Source organism: Amphibalanus amphitrite, unplaced genomic scaffold, assembly GCF_019059575.1.
Source record: "Amphibalanus amphitrite isolate SeventyFive unplaced genomic scaffold, NRLGWU_Aamphi_draft 000607F_arrow, whole genome shotgun sequence".
NCBI classification, from domain to species: domain Eukaryota; kingdom Metazoa; phylum Arthropoda; class Thecostraca; order Balanomorpha; family Balanidae; genus Amphibalanus; species Amphibalanus amphitrite.
In genome coordinates this window covers 204008-221428 of record NW_024882101.1, presented here as the reverse complement: position 1 = coordinate 221428, position 17421 = coordinate 204008, and the positions used below count along the sequence as shown (strand labels likewise).

Below are 17421 nucleotides of genomic sequence, written 5' to 3'. Positions count from 1 at the left end.
CTGTCAGACGCAGGGGTTCTGACCCGCCAGCAGTCGCAGCCGAGCGTAAACAGTGCATTATTTCGGCACATCTCATGCATATATGAATACTGCGAACAGCGCATCTGCACGCTCAAAAATCGGACACCCTCCGACGGATCATCCAGGTGACGGATCATCCTGATCGCAGGGTCGATCACCATGCTTGCTGCTTCACATACAGTGCCAATTTACGAGAACAACAGGGGTGAGATGAAACATCCCAGAAGCCTTCCTGGGGCCAATGCTAAAACGGAAACCGTATTTGAACTTCTTGCCTTCGCCACATGCGAATTAGTGGGCACATATAAACCAGTCGCCATGGACACAATTTTAACACATTCTGATTTGGAGTTTCAAAGTGACTGTACTGTTCTAACCGATACATTTGTCATGAAACAGTCGCATGTCGAGTTCACTGTCAGATAGGGCCTTTTTATTTTCATTTGAAGGCCTTGGAAGGTCGATCGGACCGACAGCCAAAAGCTCTTCTTCAAAGGCCACTCGGCAGCGAGCCGGGTCGTGGGCTGGCAGCTCCGATACAACGGCCGATAATCCATTGTGAGGCGACCACGCTCCCATTGTTCCAGAGTACCTCCTAAAGATCGCCAATCTTCCTCAAACGCTCCAACATATCACTAAGAAATCCATGTATTTTGGTGATGGAAAATAAACAATAAAACAACTCCAAACGTAACCACCCCGCATACGCTGACCCGTCCCCCAACACGCCAACAAACCAGTGATTCCTTAGACACACTCTGTGGACGTCGTCCGTTCCCGAGCGATATCTGCCCCGCTGCGGAGGCGACTCGTTCACTCTATGTTCGGGACGCAGTCGGTTCCGTCCCACAGTCCGTCAGGCACTGAAGCGGCGCCTAGCCGCCCGAATATCACACATGATAATATATACGCGGTTTTACACGGAGTCTGGTTTAACCATCACGTGACGCCGGAATTCAGCCCGTCAGTGGTCACGTGACCGGCTCTATCACACCACCGCGAAGCGGTGATGGAATTTAGCAGTCTCATATCGACTCGCCCAGTCGTCACGTGCAGGGCTGCGTCGAATTCCCTCATCACATAAAATCTAATGTACTTAATTACCTCACTGCCGAGGCCTAAATAAATAACCGACATCACGCCAATACTGTCATAATTCTCGAGCAGACTCGACACACACAACGGCAATCCATATTTTTGCATCGTAGCCTCTTCATTCTTCGGTCCTACGGGTACGGGGCAGCGCTGTCGGCCATATTCTTCAGGCAGTCCGACACATGTCTGCACTGTAAGCCCACGCATATGAGCTCGTTGATCACCATCCACCGCACACTTATCACCGGACGGTCATCGGGCGTCACCATAGTCACCATAGTCACCACACGATCACCAGACGCCACCGTGTGGCCACCCGACGTCACTGCGACCCGTGCCTCGCCGCAGAGCGTTCGGAGTCTCGCACTATGACAGTGTTGGAGTTAAGGCATCGCTAGCCCTGTGACGCCACTCCGGTCACCATCCACACTTTGCGCGATCATCACAGCGTGTTTCTGTCTCTGGCGGCCGGCCGGACTACACGTTCAGCACCCGTTTGCCGCGGCAGTGCTGGCACACGTGCAGCGGCGCCGCGTGTCCGTCCACGTACTCGCTGGCGCCGATCTGTTCGATCAGCGAGAGGATGCGCTGGGCGGTCTGCTGGCGCGCCGGCTCGGCCGGGGCAGGCGGGCCGCTCGGCTCGGACGGAGCGGACGGCGCGGTCGGCTCGGCCGGAGAGCTGGTGCCGCTGTCCGGGGCCGCCGGCGCCGGCACCGCAGCGGGGGGAGCACCCGCCGCCGGCTGCTGGCCGCCCATCAGCTGCGACACCAGCTGCTGCAGCTGGGCCAGCTGCTGTCGTAGCTGCTGGCGGTCCTCGTTCAGCGTGTTCAGCTCCTGCTCCCGCTCCAGAGCCTGCTGCTTCAGCGCCGAACGCTGCACCTGGTACATACTGATGTAGTCGCCTGCAAGACAGAGCCAGAGGGAAGGTGATCACTCTGCTTAGAGGAGCTAGGGACAAGCACCAGTCTATCGGTTAGACGCAGACGAAGAACTCTCTTACATTCATTGATGTGTGTCTACTTTCAGAAAAGTATTGGTTTCATCTTTGCCTTTGACTGGCAATACGACCAAATCATGATAAAGTTCACTCCGCCTCTCACAGGGGAAAGCTAAACCGCAAGTTACGGTAACTAATCCAGCGCATGTTTGCATTCTGAGTTTATGTTTGGCGGCGAATTCCGCGCCCGCTGTCGGGAATTCTCCGCGGCTGTCTAGCTACATGATCGGCCGGCGCCGCGGCAGCATGTAAACACCGCCGTATTAACCCACTCGGGCCTCTCATATTCATAAATTCCGCTGCGGTGCGCCGGTTTATGAAGATCGATCAGTGGCCGCCGGCTGCGTGCAGTTTCAGTACGGAGCCGCACGGCAGACAGTTTCCCCGGCGCTGCCACCGCTCTGATTACACTCAGTGGTCGCGGACCGGGCCGACCGTCAGCCGTCCAGACTCATGGGTACCACGTCCGCTTCCCCGTATTTAGTGTCATATGGCCAGCGCTGAACGGATTAGGTCAAGTGGTTTGCGGAAAAAGGCCGGCACAGGGCTGAATTCGTGACGAGCCGGTTCAATTCGGGTCATGATGGAGCAGGCTGAGATGGTTCAGAATACGCGATGCAATGAAATCAAAGAAAAGCGTTCTAGATTCCACTATTATGATTTCGCGGTGATGAATAGTGCAGAGTTGGCGCTTGTCACGCCAGCAGTAGAAATAGGCGAGCGGATGCTAATTAAATGCATATTCTAATTACTAGATACATATCTAGAACCCGCTGCATTTATAGCGGACTCTCATAACTGCAGCAACTCGGAACGATTGAATATTAATTCCTCCTTATCTCTCCTGAATAAATTGGGTAGCAATATACCGTGCTTTGTGATTGGGTCTCGGCATGAAATGTTTACTACCACGCCCCGCTCACCATTATGTGTAGATGGCCCGTATATAATACAATCACCACGGCCACACCGCCCCTCGCAGCCAGGGAGCATCCCTCACCCTAACACGATTTACGGCGCCGCCGCGTCTCCGCCGAATTAATACCGTGCGCCCGCGTCCCGTGGGCGCACTTAGAGCTCATCCGCTGCATGAGTTCTGTCATGCAGGTCGGTAAATTTGGCCGGCGTCGTGACCCGGCGGCCGTCGTCCCGTCTCGTCTCCAATTTCGGCCCGCTCGCCACCCGGCTGACGGACGGTGCTCGCGGGGCGGTCTGTCTCCGGTATCACGCCATGAGCAGCGAGCCGTCAGTCCGTCACCAGTCCGGCCGACCGATGGGGGCGGCGGAGCGGGGCGGCGGCCCGCGGCGGACCCACTCACTGGCACCGGGGTGGCGCCTATCAGCGCCCAGCGGCCGTCAGCCGGCCAAACATAGCGCCGCCCGCACACAGATTTGTCCAGCCAATGACACAAATAGCAAATGGGATCGGCTCAGCGTGTGGAACACGTTAGAAATGGGCTTTCGGGGATTCGAACGTATCGACACGAACCTAATGGACAATCTACCACAAATACTCCCCAGCGGGCGAACCGAGCACGGACAAATCGGACGGTATTTGAGAATTAGAGCGCGTCAAACAAAGCAACACGCACGACCATTAAAGCTGTGTATTTTTCTCTCGCCCGCCTCTCTCTCTCTCTCTCTCTCTCTCTCTCTCTCTCTCTCTCTCTCTCTCTCTCTCTCTCTCTCTCTCTCTCTCTCTCTCTCTCTCTCTCTCTCTCTCTCTCCGCTCTTACCAATGGTGTCCGTCTCGCCCTGCAGCTGTTCGCACAGGTGCTCCAGGCCCTGCCGCTCCTCCCGTAGGACGGCCACCTGGTTCATAACCTCGCAGAATCGCTTCTCCAGCTGCGCCAGGGCTGAGCGCAGCTTCTCGTGTTCGGCAGGGTCCACGGCGCCGCCGCCTGTGCACATGAGAGGACCGGTTATAAGTGTCTTCTGTCTACGGTAAGTGTCTACTGTCTACGGTAAGTGTCTACTGTCTAATACTGTCCACGGCACCGCCGCCTGGCGACACCAGAGAATGGGTCATACAAATGTACAACAGAGGAGCGTTCCAGAACAGCAGTCGCAGATCCAGGAGACTATCACCGCAGGAAGACAGTTCGAAACTGAAGACACGAAGTGTCAAAGAACGGCCGACGTAGGGGGAAAGTGGAGTGCCAAAGAACCGGAGCATGGATGAATAACGGTGTTTCAGGACAGTCGACACATCTAACGGGACGTACACTTATCTACGAGAGGGCAGGCATCCAGGATAGTGGGAATGCAGTTCTCACTCGACTGAATAAGTGAGCCAAACACAAGCCACCGGCTGTGCAGCAATCATACAGCGACAGGAGGTTTAGGGGCACCGACTAAAATATAACAACATAAGAAAATCCCGCTGGTGAAGACAAGCAGAACACAATTGAAGAGAAAATTACCTGTAAATATATTGCCAATGTTTTCAGTGAGATCCAAAGGCTGTTCTGGTTTTTCACAACACCTTACAAGCAATATCACAAATCACAATAGGCCGCTGGCTAGAGTTGTCCGAGCAGAATGTGCGCCGGTCGGTGTGACTACACAGGGCCCGAGCGGGTGACGATCGCAGGCTCCTCTCCCGTGACTGGATGACTACACGTGGGTCGAGCCGGAGAGAAAATTACGCATCAAGTGCACGACAGATACTCAGGAATTACAAATGCCAATAGTAATTATTGAAAGTACAGCAAATGGGCTACTAAATTTTACATTTCCAAAACTTGAGCACGGCACGCGAAAATGGGAGTGGTTCATCACGCTGAGAGGACCTCATAGACTAACCATCGCTTCCCATTTGTTGGGGCAATGTTCCAATCCCAAAGCCCATATGTTATCAATACGACCATGATTCCATCGGGGTGAAAAATGACCATCATGATGAGAGACCATTTGAGCAGAATAATTTCAGGGTTCATCCACTCGTAGCGAAACTATCTGCCAGCTCCAGCAAATGGTCAGCAAAGATAAACACCCCATAGCCAGAAGACCTCTTTCCCTCTTTCCCTCCCCCTACCGATAAACTGCTGCAGCCGGACTCGCTACTCCTCCCTCCCTCTCTCTCTCTCCCTCTCCTACTCCCACCCCATCCCTCTCTCCCCATACCGATGAGCTGCTGGAGTCGCGCTCGCAGCTCCTCCCTCCCCCTCTCTCTCTCTCCCTTCCTCCCTCCCTCTCTCTCTCCCTCTCTCCCCGTACCGATGAACTGCTGGAGCCGCGCTCGCAGCTCCTCCCTCCTCTCTCTCTCTCTCTCTCTCTCTCTCTCTCTCTCCCTCTCTCTCTCTCTCTCTCTCTCTCTCTCTCTCTCTCTCTCTCTCTCTCTCTCTCTCTCTCTCTCTCTCTCTCTCTCTCTCTCTCTCTCTCTCTCTCCCCCGTACCGATGAACTGCTGGAGTCGCGCTCGCAGCTCCTCCCGCTCTCTGATGACTTCCTCGATGGGCGGCCGCGGCACCGGTGACTGGGTGCGACTGGAGAGGGGCTCGGAACCAGCAGCGCTCGGAGGTCGCTCCGGCGCTCCGGACGCAGTCTCGGAACCGGCGGCGGACGGCGCAGCTGAGCCGAGCCGGGACAGCTTCTCCTGTGGGAAGAGGGGAGGGTTAGGAGCGACCGACCCAGCCGGGTCAGCTTCTCCTGAGAGAGTAGGAGAGGGGGTGGAGGGTCACACGCGGCCAAACCCAGCAGGGACAGCTTTTTCTGAAGGGGGAAGGGGAGGGAGAGGAGACTCGACCGATCTCATCTTCTGGGGAAGGGGAGGAGAGGAGGGATTAACTAGGGTGGCGGTCGGCGGAGCTATAGGGAGGGATTATACCGGGCTGACGGACGACGGTATATCCCAATGGAGACATGCCGGCGCAATGGCATACATTCAAACGCGGAGTAGTGCTCCATAAAATTACATGAAACATGCAAATCCGACAGGGCGGCACGCACAGATCACATGAAAGACGGCAATTAAGCAGCGGTATACTAAGCCGATCTAAGGAAATTGAAAATATTCATGTGACCCAGATACCAGATCTCTCACGCACGGAAGTTAATGAGCTCATGTTAGATGTTGCATTAATCTTCCCTGAATCATTACTGAATGAGCACACGTTCATTCAACCCATCAGACCAAACTTATAACATCGACAAAGCACATGCTGAACATGCTAATGCGAACGCATTCGCCCCACAAGCTTCCACATTTCTCTAATGTAGCCTCCCCTCCACGCCATGAAGACGCCTCACACACGCCCAGTGGAGTTCATATAACACGAGGCGTGGGCCTCTAAGGCCGCGGCGGCTGCAGTCGAGCGGGCCACCCTCCACACAATGGCAGTTTGGGTCCTGCCCGGCGCCGTCCCGGCCGTCCGGCGCACACAAAGGTTGACCAGTCGAGCGCGGCGTCGGCGACGGCGGAAGGACGGCCACTGGACGGGGAGGGGGAGGGAGGAGGGGAGGGAGGAGGGCTGCTGGTGGAGACGGGGTCAGGGTCGGCTATAGAGGCTGGTGGGAAACGTTACAGAGTTAGGGGGACGGATATAACTGCTCAGTGCTCAGGATATAGGGAACAAGAAGGAATGGCACAGGAAAGGATCGATCGGTAAGATAGGAGACCTATGGGAGGCAGAGTCGGAGGCAGAGGACAGGAAGTAAGACATTAGGTCGCGTTAAGAGAACGGCTGCTGGTGAAAATGGCCGTGTCAAAAGGACGGCGAACACCAGGCGACGGGGAGGGGGAGGATGGAGAAAGGAAGTTAGGGTTGGGGCGGTAGCGGGGTAAACCAAAAGCTAAAGGTAGGTCAACAAAAACACAAAGCCCGACTGTGTTTGTGTGCAATGTCATGAACTGTGTAGAACTGAAGACCGGTGCTGTAAGCGCGGGACGGGTCACTAAACAACCAGACACCACAACACCAGCTGACTGACCTCTGCGGCCGTCAGGTCGGCCTGCAGCGCCTGCGCGTGCCGGCCGACCGCCTCCCAGTGGCGCAGCTGGTCAATCACCTGTCGAGAGAGACGCCGTTACAAACCGTCATCAGCCCGCAGTGACGGCACGCCGGCGGCGCTCTGCCGCTCAGCCGCCGGCTGACCCCGGCTGACCCCGCCCCTCCAACCATGCGGTGTTAGTCGCTCAAGACATGCCCAAGGTCACAGCTAACATAGCACGCTTCCCTGGCGACCAGTTTGATAAAGCAGAAACAGCGTTTCCACTCTGCGGGCTCATAACATGCAAATAACGCGCGTGCTGCGGTGTGACAAAACACCACCAACGAAACGGCGCCCAGGGCCCCCTGGTAAACAACTTCTCAACGCTGTTTTACAACTTGGCCAGTTCCTATTCGGTGGAGAAGTTAAATTTGGTCCGGAACTGAGTCGGCAGCGCGGTCCGGAAAGTTCACGGCCTCGACAGGCCAATGACCAGCACTCTGACGATTCAGCAGTTCACAGCCCAGCATGAACGGCTCTGACTACTCAGCACTTCCCAACACAGCTCAGATGTCTCTAACTACTCCGCAGTTCACACATCGTCCATCAGCGCAGTCCAGCCCGCCGAGTGGCGTTCAATCACCGAATGGCGCCGATCGGCAGCTCCGGCACGGTCGCTGATTGGCCGTTAGGCTCACCGGGACTATTGGACAGAGCCGGGTCTGGCCACGGCGATCGGATCTTCTAATGACCAGAACACGGCAGAGGAGGCTCATGGTGGTGCAGGATAACAGGAGTCAATCAGTGACCGGGCCGGGCCAACCGAATCAAACGTCATGTTTGATATTAATGTGGTGGTACTCTCTGAACCAGGACAAAGGTACGAGGGGTGAGTCATCTGCCGCTGTGACACAGCTGCCCAAACTGATAAGACTTTACACATTAGGCGCAAAAGGCCTAGTGCGTGACGCAGCTCTGTCCTGATCATCCCGGAACTACTATCAGACGTCCCAGCCCATTCGCGCGACTGACCTGGTGTGCCGTCATGTTCTGTCGGTCTGCCTCGGCGGCACGGGCCGTCATCTTGTCCAGCTGCTCCTGCAGTTCGACCACCTGGCGCGCCCGCTCGGCCGACGCCTGACGCTCGGCCGCCAGGCTCTCCGTCAGCTCCAGCTTCTTGTTGCTGAGCGTGATGAAGCCGTCCTGGAGCTCCTGCAGCTGCTGCTTCAGCTGCTTGTTCTGCGCCATGGCCCGGCTGGCCGCCACTCGGTCGCTCTCCATCTCCCGCGCCAGCTGACCGTTGTCCACTGCCTGAATCAAACACAGCACGAATTACATGAGTCACACAGCAGTTACACTCTCCAGTCCTCTCGCCAGCTGACCCCTGCCCGCCGCCTGAACGGAACACAGGGAGGAAATCATCAGTCACGCAGTTCGCACACCTACACAGATAATCTGCGCTACACAAAAATCAAGCTGCCAGCGCTAGCTGCATGTTCCGAATGGTCAGAAAAAGGACAAATGCATTAAAAGCCCCGACGTACCGATGAGTTGACGCGCTCCACGGTGAACTTCATCTCCTGAAGCTCGGCGGCCTGCTGCTGCGACGACAGGGTCAGACGCGTGTTCTCCTCACTCTGCAACGGCACACACGGGGAAATTCAGCGGAAATTGACCAGGCCTCGACCATGGCCGAGACGGACACATGACATTTCCTTCATTTTGGAGGGGAAATTGACAAAAATGAAATGGTGATGGGACAGCGTCTGCAGCCGTCCAGGTGACATCTATTACCCTCCCTCTACCCCTCGAGCCACGACTCTGGACTCACCAGCGCTCGTAGCTCCCGCCGCAGTGTGTCGGTCTCCTCCGCGGCTCCGGCGGCCGCTTGACGCAGCTCCTCCAGCTCCCGGCGCTCGGTGTCAGTGACAGCCGGAGGTGGCGTCTGCTGAACCGCCGCCTCCTGCCGCGGTTGCTCCGGCGGCGGCGCGGCGGCAGCAGCGGCGGTGGCCTGGTCGTCCCGCGCGGCCAGCTCGGCTGTCAGCGTGTCCCGCGCCGCCTCGGCCTGCTGCAGACGCGCTGACAGCGCGGCAGTGTACTCGCGGAACTGGACGGAGGCGGCGTCGCGCTCTGCCCGCAGCTGGGCGGCCTCCCGTTCGGCGGCGGCCGCGCGCTCCTCGGCGCCGCTGCCGCTGCCGCTCTCGCCCTCGCCACCACCGCCGCCCAGCTGGGTGAGGCGGATCTCTGCCAGCTCCAGCCGTGAGTTGGTGTCGGCCAGCTGGCGGGTGAGCGCCTGGTTGGCGTCCAGCTGGGTGCGCAGCCGCTGGCGGGCCTCGTCCAGCTCCTCCTGCAGCTCCGAGCACAGCTCCCTGGCGGACACATAGATCAAAACCGTTAACGACATTGACAATTTATCGTTCGATAAGCAGAAGAAAACAGTGCGTTAAACAGAAAAATAAAACAACCAACGAGTAGCCCGCAATTACCAAGCCAACTGAAGTTTGGTAAATTTGACCTGAACCGATTGCTAACAGCGATTATACCACTCCGAGTACTGTGCGACTGTCCGATGGGCTGCTGGCCACAGTTTCCCAGCCAACTGTCTCTCTCTCTCTCCCAGCTTCTACGCCCGACGCACCTATTCCTGTTGCGCTCGTTGTCGGCCTGGGCGTACAGGCTCTGCAGGTGCTGGACGGAGACCTCAATCTGTCCGGCGCGCGAGCTTTCCTCTCGCAGCTGCTGTATCTGAACCTGGGCGGCAGCCAGCTGACTGGAGGACGCATCACACTCGGCTGCAAGCGGAGGGATCGCGCGTCACATGGGGACTTCAACTGGCGTTGAGATAGATACAGACAAGTGCAAATAGAAACTATGGGAGAAAAGGGAGAGGAAAGAGAGCGGAGGGGAGAAAATGCGTCGCAATACAAAATTATACAAACTAGGGCGGTTTTGCCAACTTTACTAAACTGTGAACACGGTAACGAAGCAAAACCAGATTAAAATGTGGACAGATCCAACCAACTCCACCCGCCCAGCGCCCCCGTCACCCGTACCCTGTTTTTCCTCGAGCCGAGCCTGCAGCTGCTCAGCGGCCGTCTTCAGCTCCGTCTTCTCCGCCACCAGGATACCGATGGTCTGCGCCTGCGCGCGCGCCTGCTCGGCCAGCCGGGCTCGCTCCTGCTCCAGGCGGAGGTCAGCCGCGCGCCTGCCGCTCTCCTGTTCCTGCTCCAGCTCAGAGAGGCGCGCGCGCAGGTCCTCCAGGGTGCGCTCTGCCTCGGCGCGGGCGCGGCGCTCGGCCTCCAGCGCTGCGGCCAGCTCCGCGTTGCGCTGCGCCAGCCGCTGGTCGGTGGCCGGCGGACCGGCGGCAGACGGCTCGCCCTCGGCCTCCTCGCCCTCCGAGGTCATCTGGCTGAGCCGGTCACTGAGCTGGCGCAGAGTCTCGGAGGTCAGGTGAGCTGGTGCCGGAGCGGCGGCCACCTCGGCACGCTCCTACCGACGGGGGAGGGGGAGGGGAGAGACAAGGTCAGATTAGAACGGCAGCTCATAATATCTTATAGTCAAATGACGACGGGGATTAAATGTTACTAAAGAGGAGGTAGCGTCGGTCCCACTGAGAACAAAGCATTAGAAAGAAGTAAAGGGAGAATAATTCAGAACAACAGTTTCCGTTCGACTTCAAGCAGACACTAGACACCAATAACGAAGCAGCTAGCATTATGGCTTCTTTGCTACTTCAACAATATATCAAGTATATGACAGAAGAAATGTCATGTTCCGCAGAAATGCCCATAACCACGATATCACAATTGCAAAAGTAAACCACACTGAAGATTTTCTCGCACATTTGTATTACTGAAGTCGGACCATAATGGCTAGTACCCGCCAATTTCAAAATGAAAATACATTGCTAGCGGCCTGGATATGTCCAAAATGACGCACTGGCCGCGTATCAGTAATAATTTAGAAAACAGCAGTTGGCGGCGGCCATCACAGAAGTTCATAATCCCCTTAAGAAGCAGTCCATCATCATCAGCGAGCAGCGCCGACTGCGGCTGGCCATCGATCACCGTGTCCGCGGCCGGCACCGGTGGTCTGCGCCGGTCCAACATCATTGCCCACTGCCCATAGCTACCCAGCGAGCGCAGAGCACTGGTGCCAGGCCTGAGGAGCGGCCGGTATCGGCCATTCGGCGGGGTCCGCCGGCCAAGGAGCATTGCATATTGAGATTTATCCATGCTCTTTGTCAGCTGTCACCGGGAATCGGGGAGATGAAAATATAAGCATGCCCAGTAAAAATTTGCATAAGTACGACACAATCAAGAGTTACGATGAGCATCACGCCCTGGTGGTTGTGTTGCCATTCCAGTTTCCAGACAAACCTAGTCAGTAAATGACCGTTGCACGTTCGACGCATGGTGCGCCATTGAAAAGCCGAAAGTATGCTCGTCGAACAATGGAGGGAAAACGGTCGATAGGTAACCGGTGCCGGCACCAATCACACCCGATCCTGAGTGCAATACGCCGACTGTTGCCCCCTCCACACCATGCTAGCAGGCTAGCAGCTCCCCCTCCGCCGCCTGCAGCCACCCACCTGCTGGGCGCCGGCGGCGTTCGGTCCGGGGGCCGCCTCCTGCTGACCTCCCACCACGTACTACAGCTATCCAGTACCCACCCAACCCCGATTCTCTGACCACCCACCTGCTGGGCGCCGGCGGTGTCCGGTCCGGCTGCCGCCTCCTGCTGACCTCCCACCACGTACTCCCAGTCCGAGTGGCGGCTACTCGCCGCGCTACCCTGTGAGCCCGGTCCCGACGGCTGAGAGCCGGCGAAGGTGAAACTGGAGGCCATCGAGGCGCCCGGCGGCGAGTCGTCCTGGACGGGCCCGGCCGCCGGCTCCTGAGGCACCTCCGTGCCGGTCGGCGGGGGTGGCGAGGGGTGGGCCTCAGCTGCAGGCTGCGGTGGCTCGGCGGCGGGCGGCGGAGGCGGTTCCATCCCGGAGAATGACATCTCTGCAGTCGCGCCCGGGGCGGTCGGAGGAGTCGGGACCGGGGTCGGCGGGTTACCGAGGTACTCGGAGAATGACGTGCTCCCGTCGGCAGGGAAGGTGAATATCGGAAGCTGTGGAGAGCTCTGTGAAAATGCAGAGAACAGTGTCAAATGTATGAGTTACAATTAGGTGGCAAGTGTTAAGAAATCAAAGTGGTGACTACACAACACTTCTGATGAACATTAATTGGTAGCAATAGCACAATTGAAAACTACACTCACTTTGGCAGCCTCATTTACGCTCCCTGGTGGCTGCTCTGGGATAAGTGGTGCATGATCTGGAGGCTTTTCAATGGAGACAGCATCTTCAATGAAGGTAGGGCCAGGGGGTTCACTCAGAATGGTGAAGTCTGATGCTGGGGCTGGTGATGCAGGCTTGTCTACCTTAGTCTTCTTCTGCTGGTAACTTTTCAGCTGAAATATTACAAACAGTGTCACCAAAACACAAATGAACAAAACATAACAAACATGTCCTTCAGGACATAGTGATGTATAAAATCATTCTAAATAAAGTCCAAGTAGCAACACAATGACTTTGCATCTAACAAAACACATCCACTCAGAGGCATTCTAATTAGCAACAACAGCTCAGATGCTGGTGATACCAATTACCAGACAAGCTTTGTATTAGTTTCCTGCAATGAAAGCTAACTGCACCAGTGCTATTTAGTCCTTGCATCTTGAAAATATAGGCACAATACTATAGGGCTGACAACAAATCAACAAATTAAGTAAACCTAGCATGCTTGATGCTTTAATCTTATTGGCACTTGCTTGAATACTGATACTGTTGATTTAAAAACTTACCAGCTTCCTGGCAGATGCAATTTTATCAGCTTTGGATGCCATGTCCATCCTATACCAATCTGCAATACAAAAGATAACCCACTTCAATAAGAAGTATAGGTACGGTTCTCCAGTAAAAGTCTTGTTGGTTTTGCTTTTTCGGACATATCTGGTCCTATATAATGTTCAAATGCATAAGTATCGACCCGAATTATGTGTATGCACATTTACCACGAGACTGTTAAATTGCATCGTTGTATGCCAAATACTTTCCGAGATATTCACCAAAAACCTCATTTTCTGCCGTTTGGGGTATTCTGGCCGCAATCTTCCTGGGATCGCCTATGACATCAGTAGAGCCATCTAACGAGAGGAACGCGGAAACACAGAACCATGAATGAATCGAGCGCGTAGTAAATTGTGTATGAAAGGGAGACTCGGCAGAGGCTATCCGGGTGGCCGGCGCGCGGCGCGCCCTTAGGCATCGGCCGACCCTTCGGACCGCGTGGGGTCAGAGGTCGCGCTCGGGAAGTCTCGGCTCTGGGTTTAAGCGCTGTGCAGTCAGGAAGGGAGGATAGGATAGCGCTAGCCCGACTGACTAGTATCTCGGCTGATTCGTGCGAGGTGGGAGGGGGCACAGAACGGGATGGTGGCTAGTGGTGGATGATGGGATGGTGGTTAGGTTAGTGCGTACTGCGTAGAACGCAGCTGAACATGCATTGTTTTTTCATGGCAAACAACATGCAGCATAATGTGCGGGATTATGCCAGAACTCATACAAAAGTCAAAAGGGTAATAATATTTCGGCCGAGGGAGTGGATGAGTGCCATGACAAAGCATGACGATGCTGCCAAAATCGGGATGCTTTTTTGCCCCCATTTTTTACCCCTAACATGCAGCGCTTAATCCGAACTTAGAGGTCCCCGACTGACCTTAGACCTTAAAATCGCACCTGTCCGGTGCGCCACCTTTTCTTCAGGGGCGCTCTTCTTGGTTGTATCTGTTCTTACCAATAACTAAAACAAATCGAATGTTTGATAGAAAGGCATACCTGGAACACAGTTTTATTCACACCCGCTCGTGTGCATACTTGTTTTGACCTATACCTTCTCGCATCATAATATCACTTCAGTGCTTAACCCTCAACGGAATTTTGGGTTTTCTGCATACGAGTATACCCCGGCCGAGGGTTGTTGATTGCGACCCCTCTCCGTCTTTTTGCCCCTAATTGAGCTAGCGCCTTGCGGATAAAACTGAGCGCGTGCGTCGTATGAGATGCAGCAACTGGTACCCGATTTGAATGTCTCGGGTCAACCGATAAACTCTGAGGTCAGCTCAAAGTCGCGGGATCGGTTTTTGGTAAACAACTTCACCACTTAAGTGGTTACAGAGCCAACATTATGGCATCATCGAGTTTTGCATGCTCAACTTCAAGCGCGTCGAATAGTATACGCTTTGTTTTCGTTGAGGTCAATTTAAGGCATGTTCACATCAGGTCATGGTCAGGGCAGAGCCACTCAGGCCACGAAGCTGGCCCAAGGAGGTCATATATGTAGCTTCTTCGATTCGGTAGGTCCTCACAAGTCCACTGGTGGCTTCCCGACTCGCTAGCTCAATTTGATCGGGACTTTTTGGTGAAAACTCCTGTGACCTTAGTGACGTCATAAATGAAGTCGCCTAACTTTAAGAATGGAAAAGTGCATGCTGGGGCTTGCAAAGATTGTATAAAATCGCGAATTAATGCGCTTGAGACAGCTTTAGATGGCTCCTGGCGCCAAAATAACAGCTTTCATATTTCCCAACTGATTGATAATCGTGAGGTTGCGTGTCCGACCTGACTTCAGGTCACTCTTAAAAAAAATACAAGATAGCTACATAAAAGTTGTGAGGCCTCTGTGAGATAGTATTATATCATATAAGCTTCATTCCCCGTCGAAAAGTCCCCTGGCACGAAGGGTGCTGCGACGTCGCGACATTTTGGGACCTTACAGAGGTTCACTTTTGACGTCATTGGTCAACGGCCTGACCTTAAAGGAACTATCCCACCTTATAAAATGTTGTTAAAACCAGTTAAATTGTGCCCGACTTTATAGATTGGATGACCAGGAACACGGTTCTGGCATTTATTTTTCATTAAACATCTTAGGCTTCCCATATTCCAAACACAAACTTTCAAATATGTGACGTCACAGCCCAAAATTACCTCCTTCCCCAGGCCACATTACTGTCATAAAGCTGATTCTTTTTACTCTGTGGGCACCACAACAAAGTTCAGACCAAGTTTAAAGCGATTTTTCAACGAACAAACCCATTTAAATCAGAATGACTAAACGAGGTGACGTCACACTAACGGTCGCTCCATGTTGAAGATAGGGCCTTGCGCAAGGCCCATTTTCAAATGAAGGGAACGAATTTCTTCAACACCAAGAGGCCGCGGGGGTTGCAACCTAGATAGATAGTGGTTTCTGAACCTCGCCGCAAACTTGGCTATCTCAACTCAAACCCCATGTTAAAGGTGGGATAGTCCCTTTAACCTTCGCACTTGTAGGAGGGTGTCGAACAGCCCTCCTAGTTCCTACCCTACCCTCAGTTTTTCGCAAATAACTCGCGCAAAAAAGCGGCTGATTGCGACGACACTTTCAGTACCCTCGAGTTAATCAATATTACGCCTACCCTGTAATTTATATGACCCTGACTCAAAAGACCTTTGACTTGTGACTTGTTTTCCGAAACCATGTTTGGCCGGAATCGCGTTTTGGCGTATTTCGCGTAGAGCGCGTTTTATTGTCTTTTTGTGGTCTTTCATTATCAAACATGTGAAAGGATGTTAATCCCATGGATTCTAGTGGGTATCAAGGTCACGTGAAGGTCAGTCAGGTCACTGATCTTTGATGACCTTTGTTCACTCTTTCGAGTTCTACATGTTTCTAGGGTAGATTTTGGAGTTGATTTCGCATTTAGAAACCGTTTGAACATTTAATAAGTATTTTTGGTTCCCTCGTAACATGTGACCTGATGCACGAAAACATCATCTGTGATCAAAACTAACTTGAAATTCGTGATCAGCACCCCGCAAAACCCTATAACAGCTTCACTTTACGAAGCTCTAACAGGTCCCGATTCCCCGACTTTTGAGTTGTATTGACCTGTCAACCAATGACCTAGGACCTTGAAATTGGGTATCATCGGCCTCCTCTCGTCACGGGCAACACGCTCTTTTTCCGCGAAGCGTTAGCTCGATCAAGGGCTGAACGGCAAAGGGGTCCAATGGACCCTCCTCCCCCCCCCCCTTACGATAGACGCTGGCAAAACACCAATATGGGCGAGGGTGAAAATACAGCTGCTGTCATAAAAATTCAGCTTGAATCAAAGGTCAGGCTTGCCAAATTTCAGCTTTCGCAGCTGTCAAAAAAAAAAAACATGTGGAGGCGGCACCCGCCTCCCCGCCCCCCGCCCTTTCCTCTCGGCCACTGCCAGCGAGGTTTTAAGCGTATCATACACGTTACAAGGCATCATATATCAAGATGACACACCCCAGCAGCCATATGCACTGAACAAAAACTTATTACCCACGCTAGTCTATCGGCACCATAGCACATGGTCGAAACTGTCGTCAGCCACGGACGCGCACTCGACCAACCCTCTGAGCCCGTTGACTGCGGGTGACCTTGACATGTCAAGCCTGATCGGCGGCCGGCCGCTGTCGTGCGTCGTTACACACGGAGGGGAGGGAGACACAAAGCTCTGCGTTATAGTTGACCTCTGACCTTTCCCTGCGCCCTGGTCACTGACCCCGCTCCATGTCGCTGGGCGGTGGCATGGCGGTGGAAACCGGTTCTAGCCTCTACACACGTCACCATTCTAACCCTCCCCTCCCCACGCTACTACGCGGCGTGGAGTACGCTCGTGCGTAACTGGGCGGAGCAAGGGGTCACGCAATACAGGGGCGGAACTGGTTGCCCTCCCGCTCGCCGATCGACCAACGACTAATACCCTGGAGAACCGTACCTAAACACAACTTTTAACAATCTAAACAAAGGCACTGCTGCATTTCTGCTTTCTAGCATAGGTACCAGTGTTTGTGATTTTCTATCATTACTTTGTGATGACTACCAACTTACCAACTACCAACTTACCAACCGTACCTAATCTAGACATTTACCGAACTCTCTACGTTGCGGCACCATTCCCTTTTAATGAATTCAATTTCACTTCTCATTTATATGTATCTGTGACACAGACACCTATGGCAAATTGTTGTTTTGATTTGTGTACTTTTTGCCCTATATCAACAGGTATCCATGAAAATTATCAACAACAAACTTAAAAAATAACACTCAGTTTTAAGTAGTTCCCAGCACGCTTTGAACAAAATGTACTTTACCAACACAACTGGTATACCTTACCACTGATAAGAGGAGAACTTTGAAGAAGATGATGTTTCAATTATACGAGGCCCAACCAGCATCCGACAATATCCACAAAATAACAAAATATTTGTCTATAAAAGATTTGCATTTCGCGTCACTTTTGTCCCAGCATCTT

The 17421-nt window shown here is 53.9% G+C and overlaps 1 protein-coding gene across 3 annotated transcripts; it reads right to left on the bottom strand.

Annotated features, from left to right (window-relative positions):
• Positions 1 to 651: 651 nt before the first annotated feature.
• On the bottom strand, positions 652 to 17403 carry LOC122394723 (golgin subfamily A member 2-like). 3 transcript variants are annotated; one of them, XM_043391821.1, is made up of 13 exons: positions 17283 to 17403; positions 12898 to 12956; positions 12313 to 12504; positions 11743 to 12174; positions 10098 to 10533; positions 9683 to 9836; positions 8876 to 9413; positions 8589 to 8681; positions 8077 to 8355; positions 7045 to 7122; positions 5512 to 5710; positions 3850 to 4014; positions 652 to 2018 (listed from the first exon to the last, which is right to left on the bottom strand). In XM_043391821.1, the coding sequence occupies exons 2-13, from the start codon at positions 12943 to 12945 to the stop codon at positions 1594 to 1596; spliced, it is 3039 nt and encodes a 1012-aa protein (XP_043247756.1). In that variant the 5' UTR covers positions 12946 to 12956; positions 17283 to 17403; the 3' UTR covers positions 652 to 1593. The 3 variants fall into 3 exon arrangements, with proteins under 3 accessions (XP_043247756.1, XP_043247757.1, XP_043247758.1); XM_043391822.1 differs by having other exon boundaries at positions 17278 to 17384; XM_043391823.1 differs by lacking the exon at positions 7045 to 7122.
• Between the last annotated feature and the right edge of the window lie 18 nt (positions 17404 to 17421).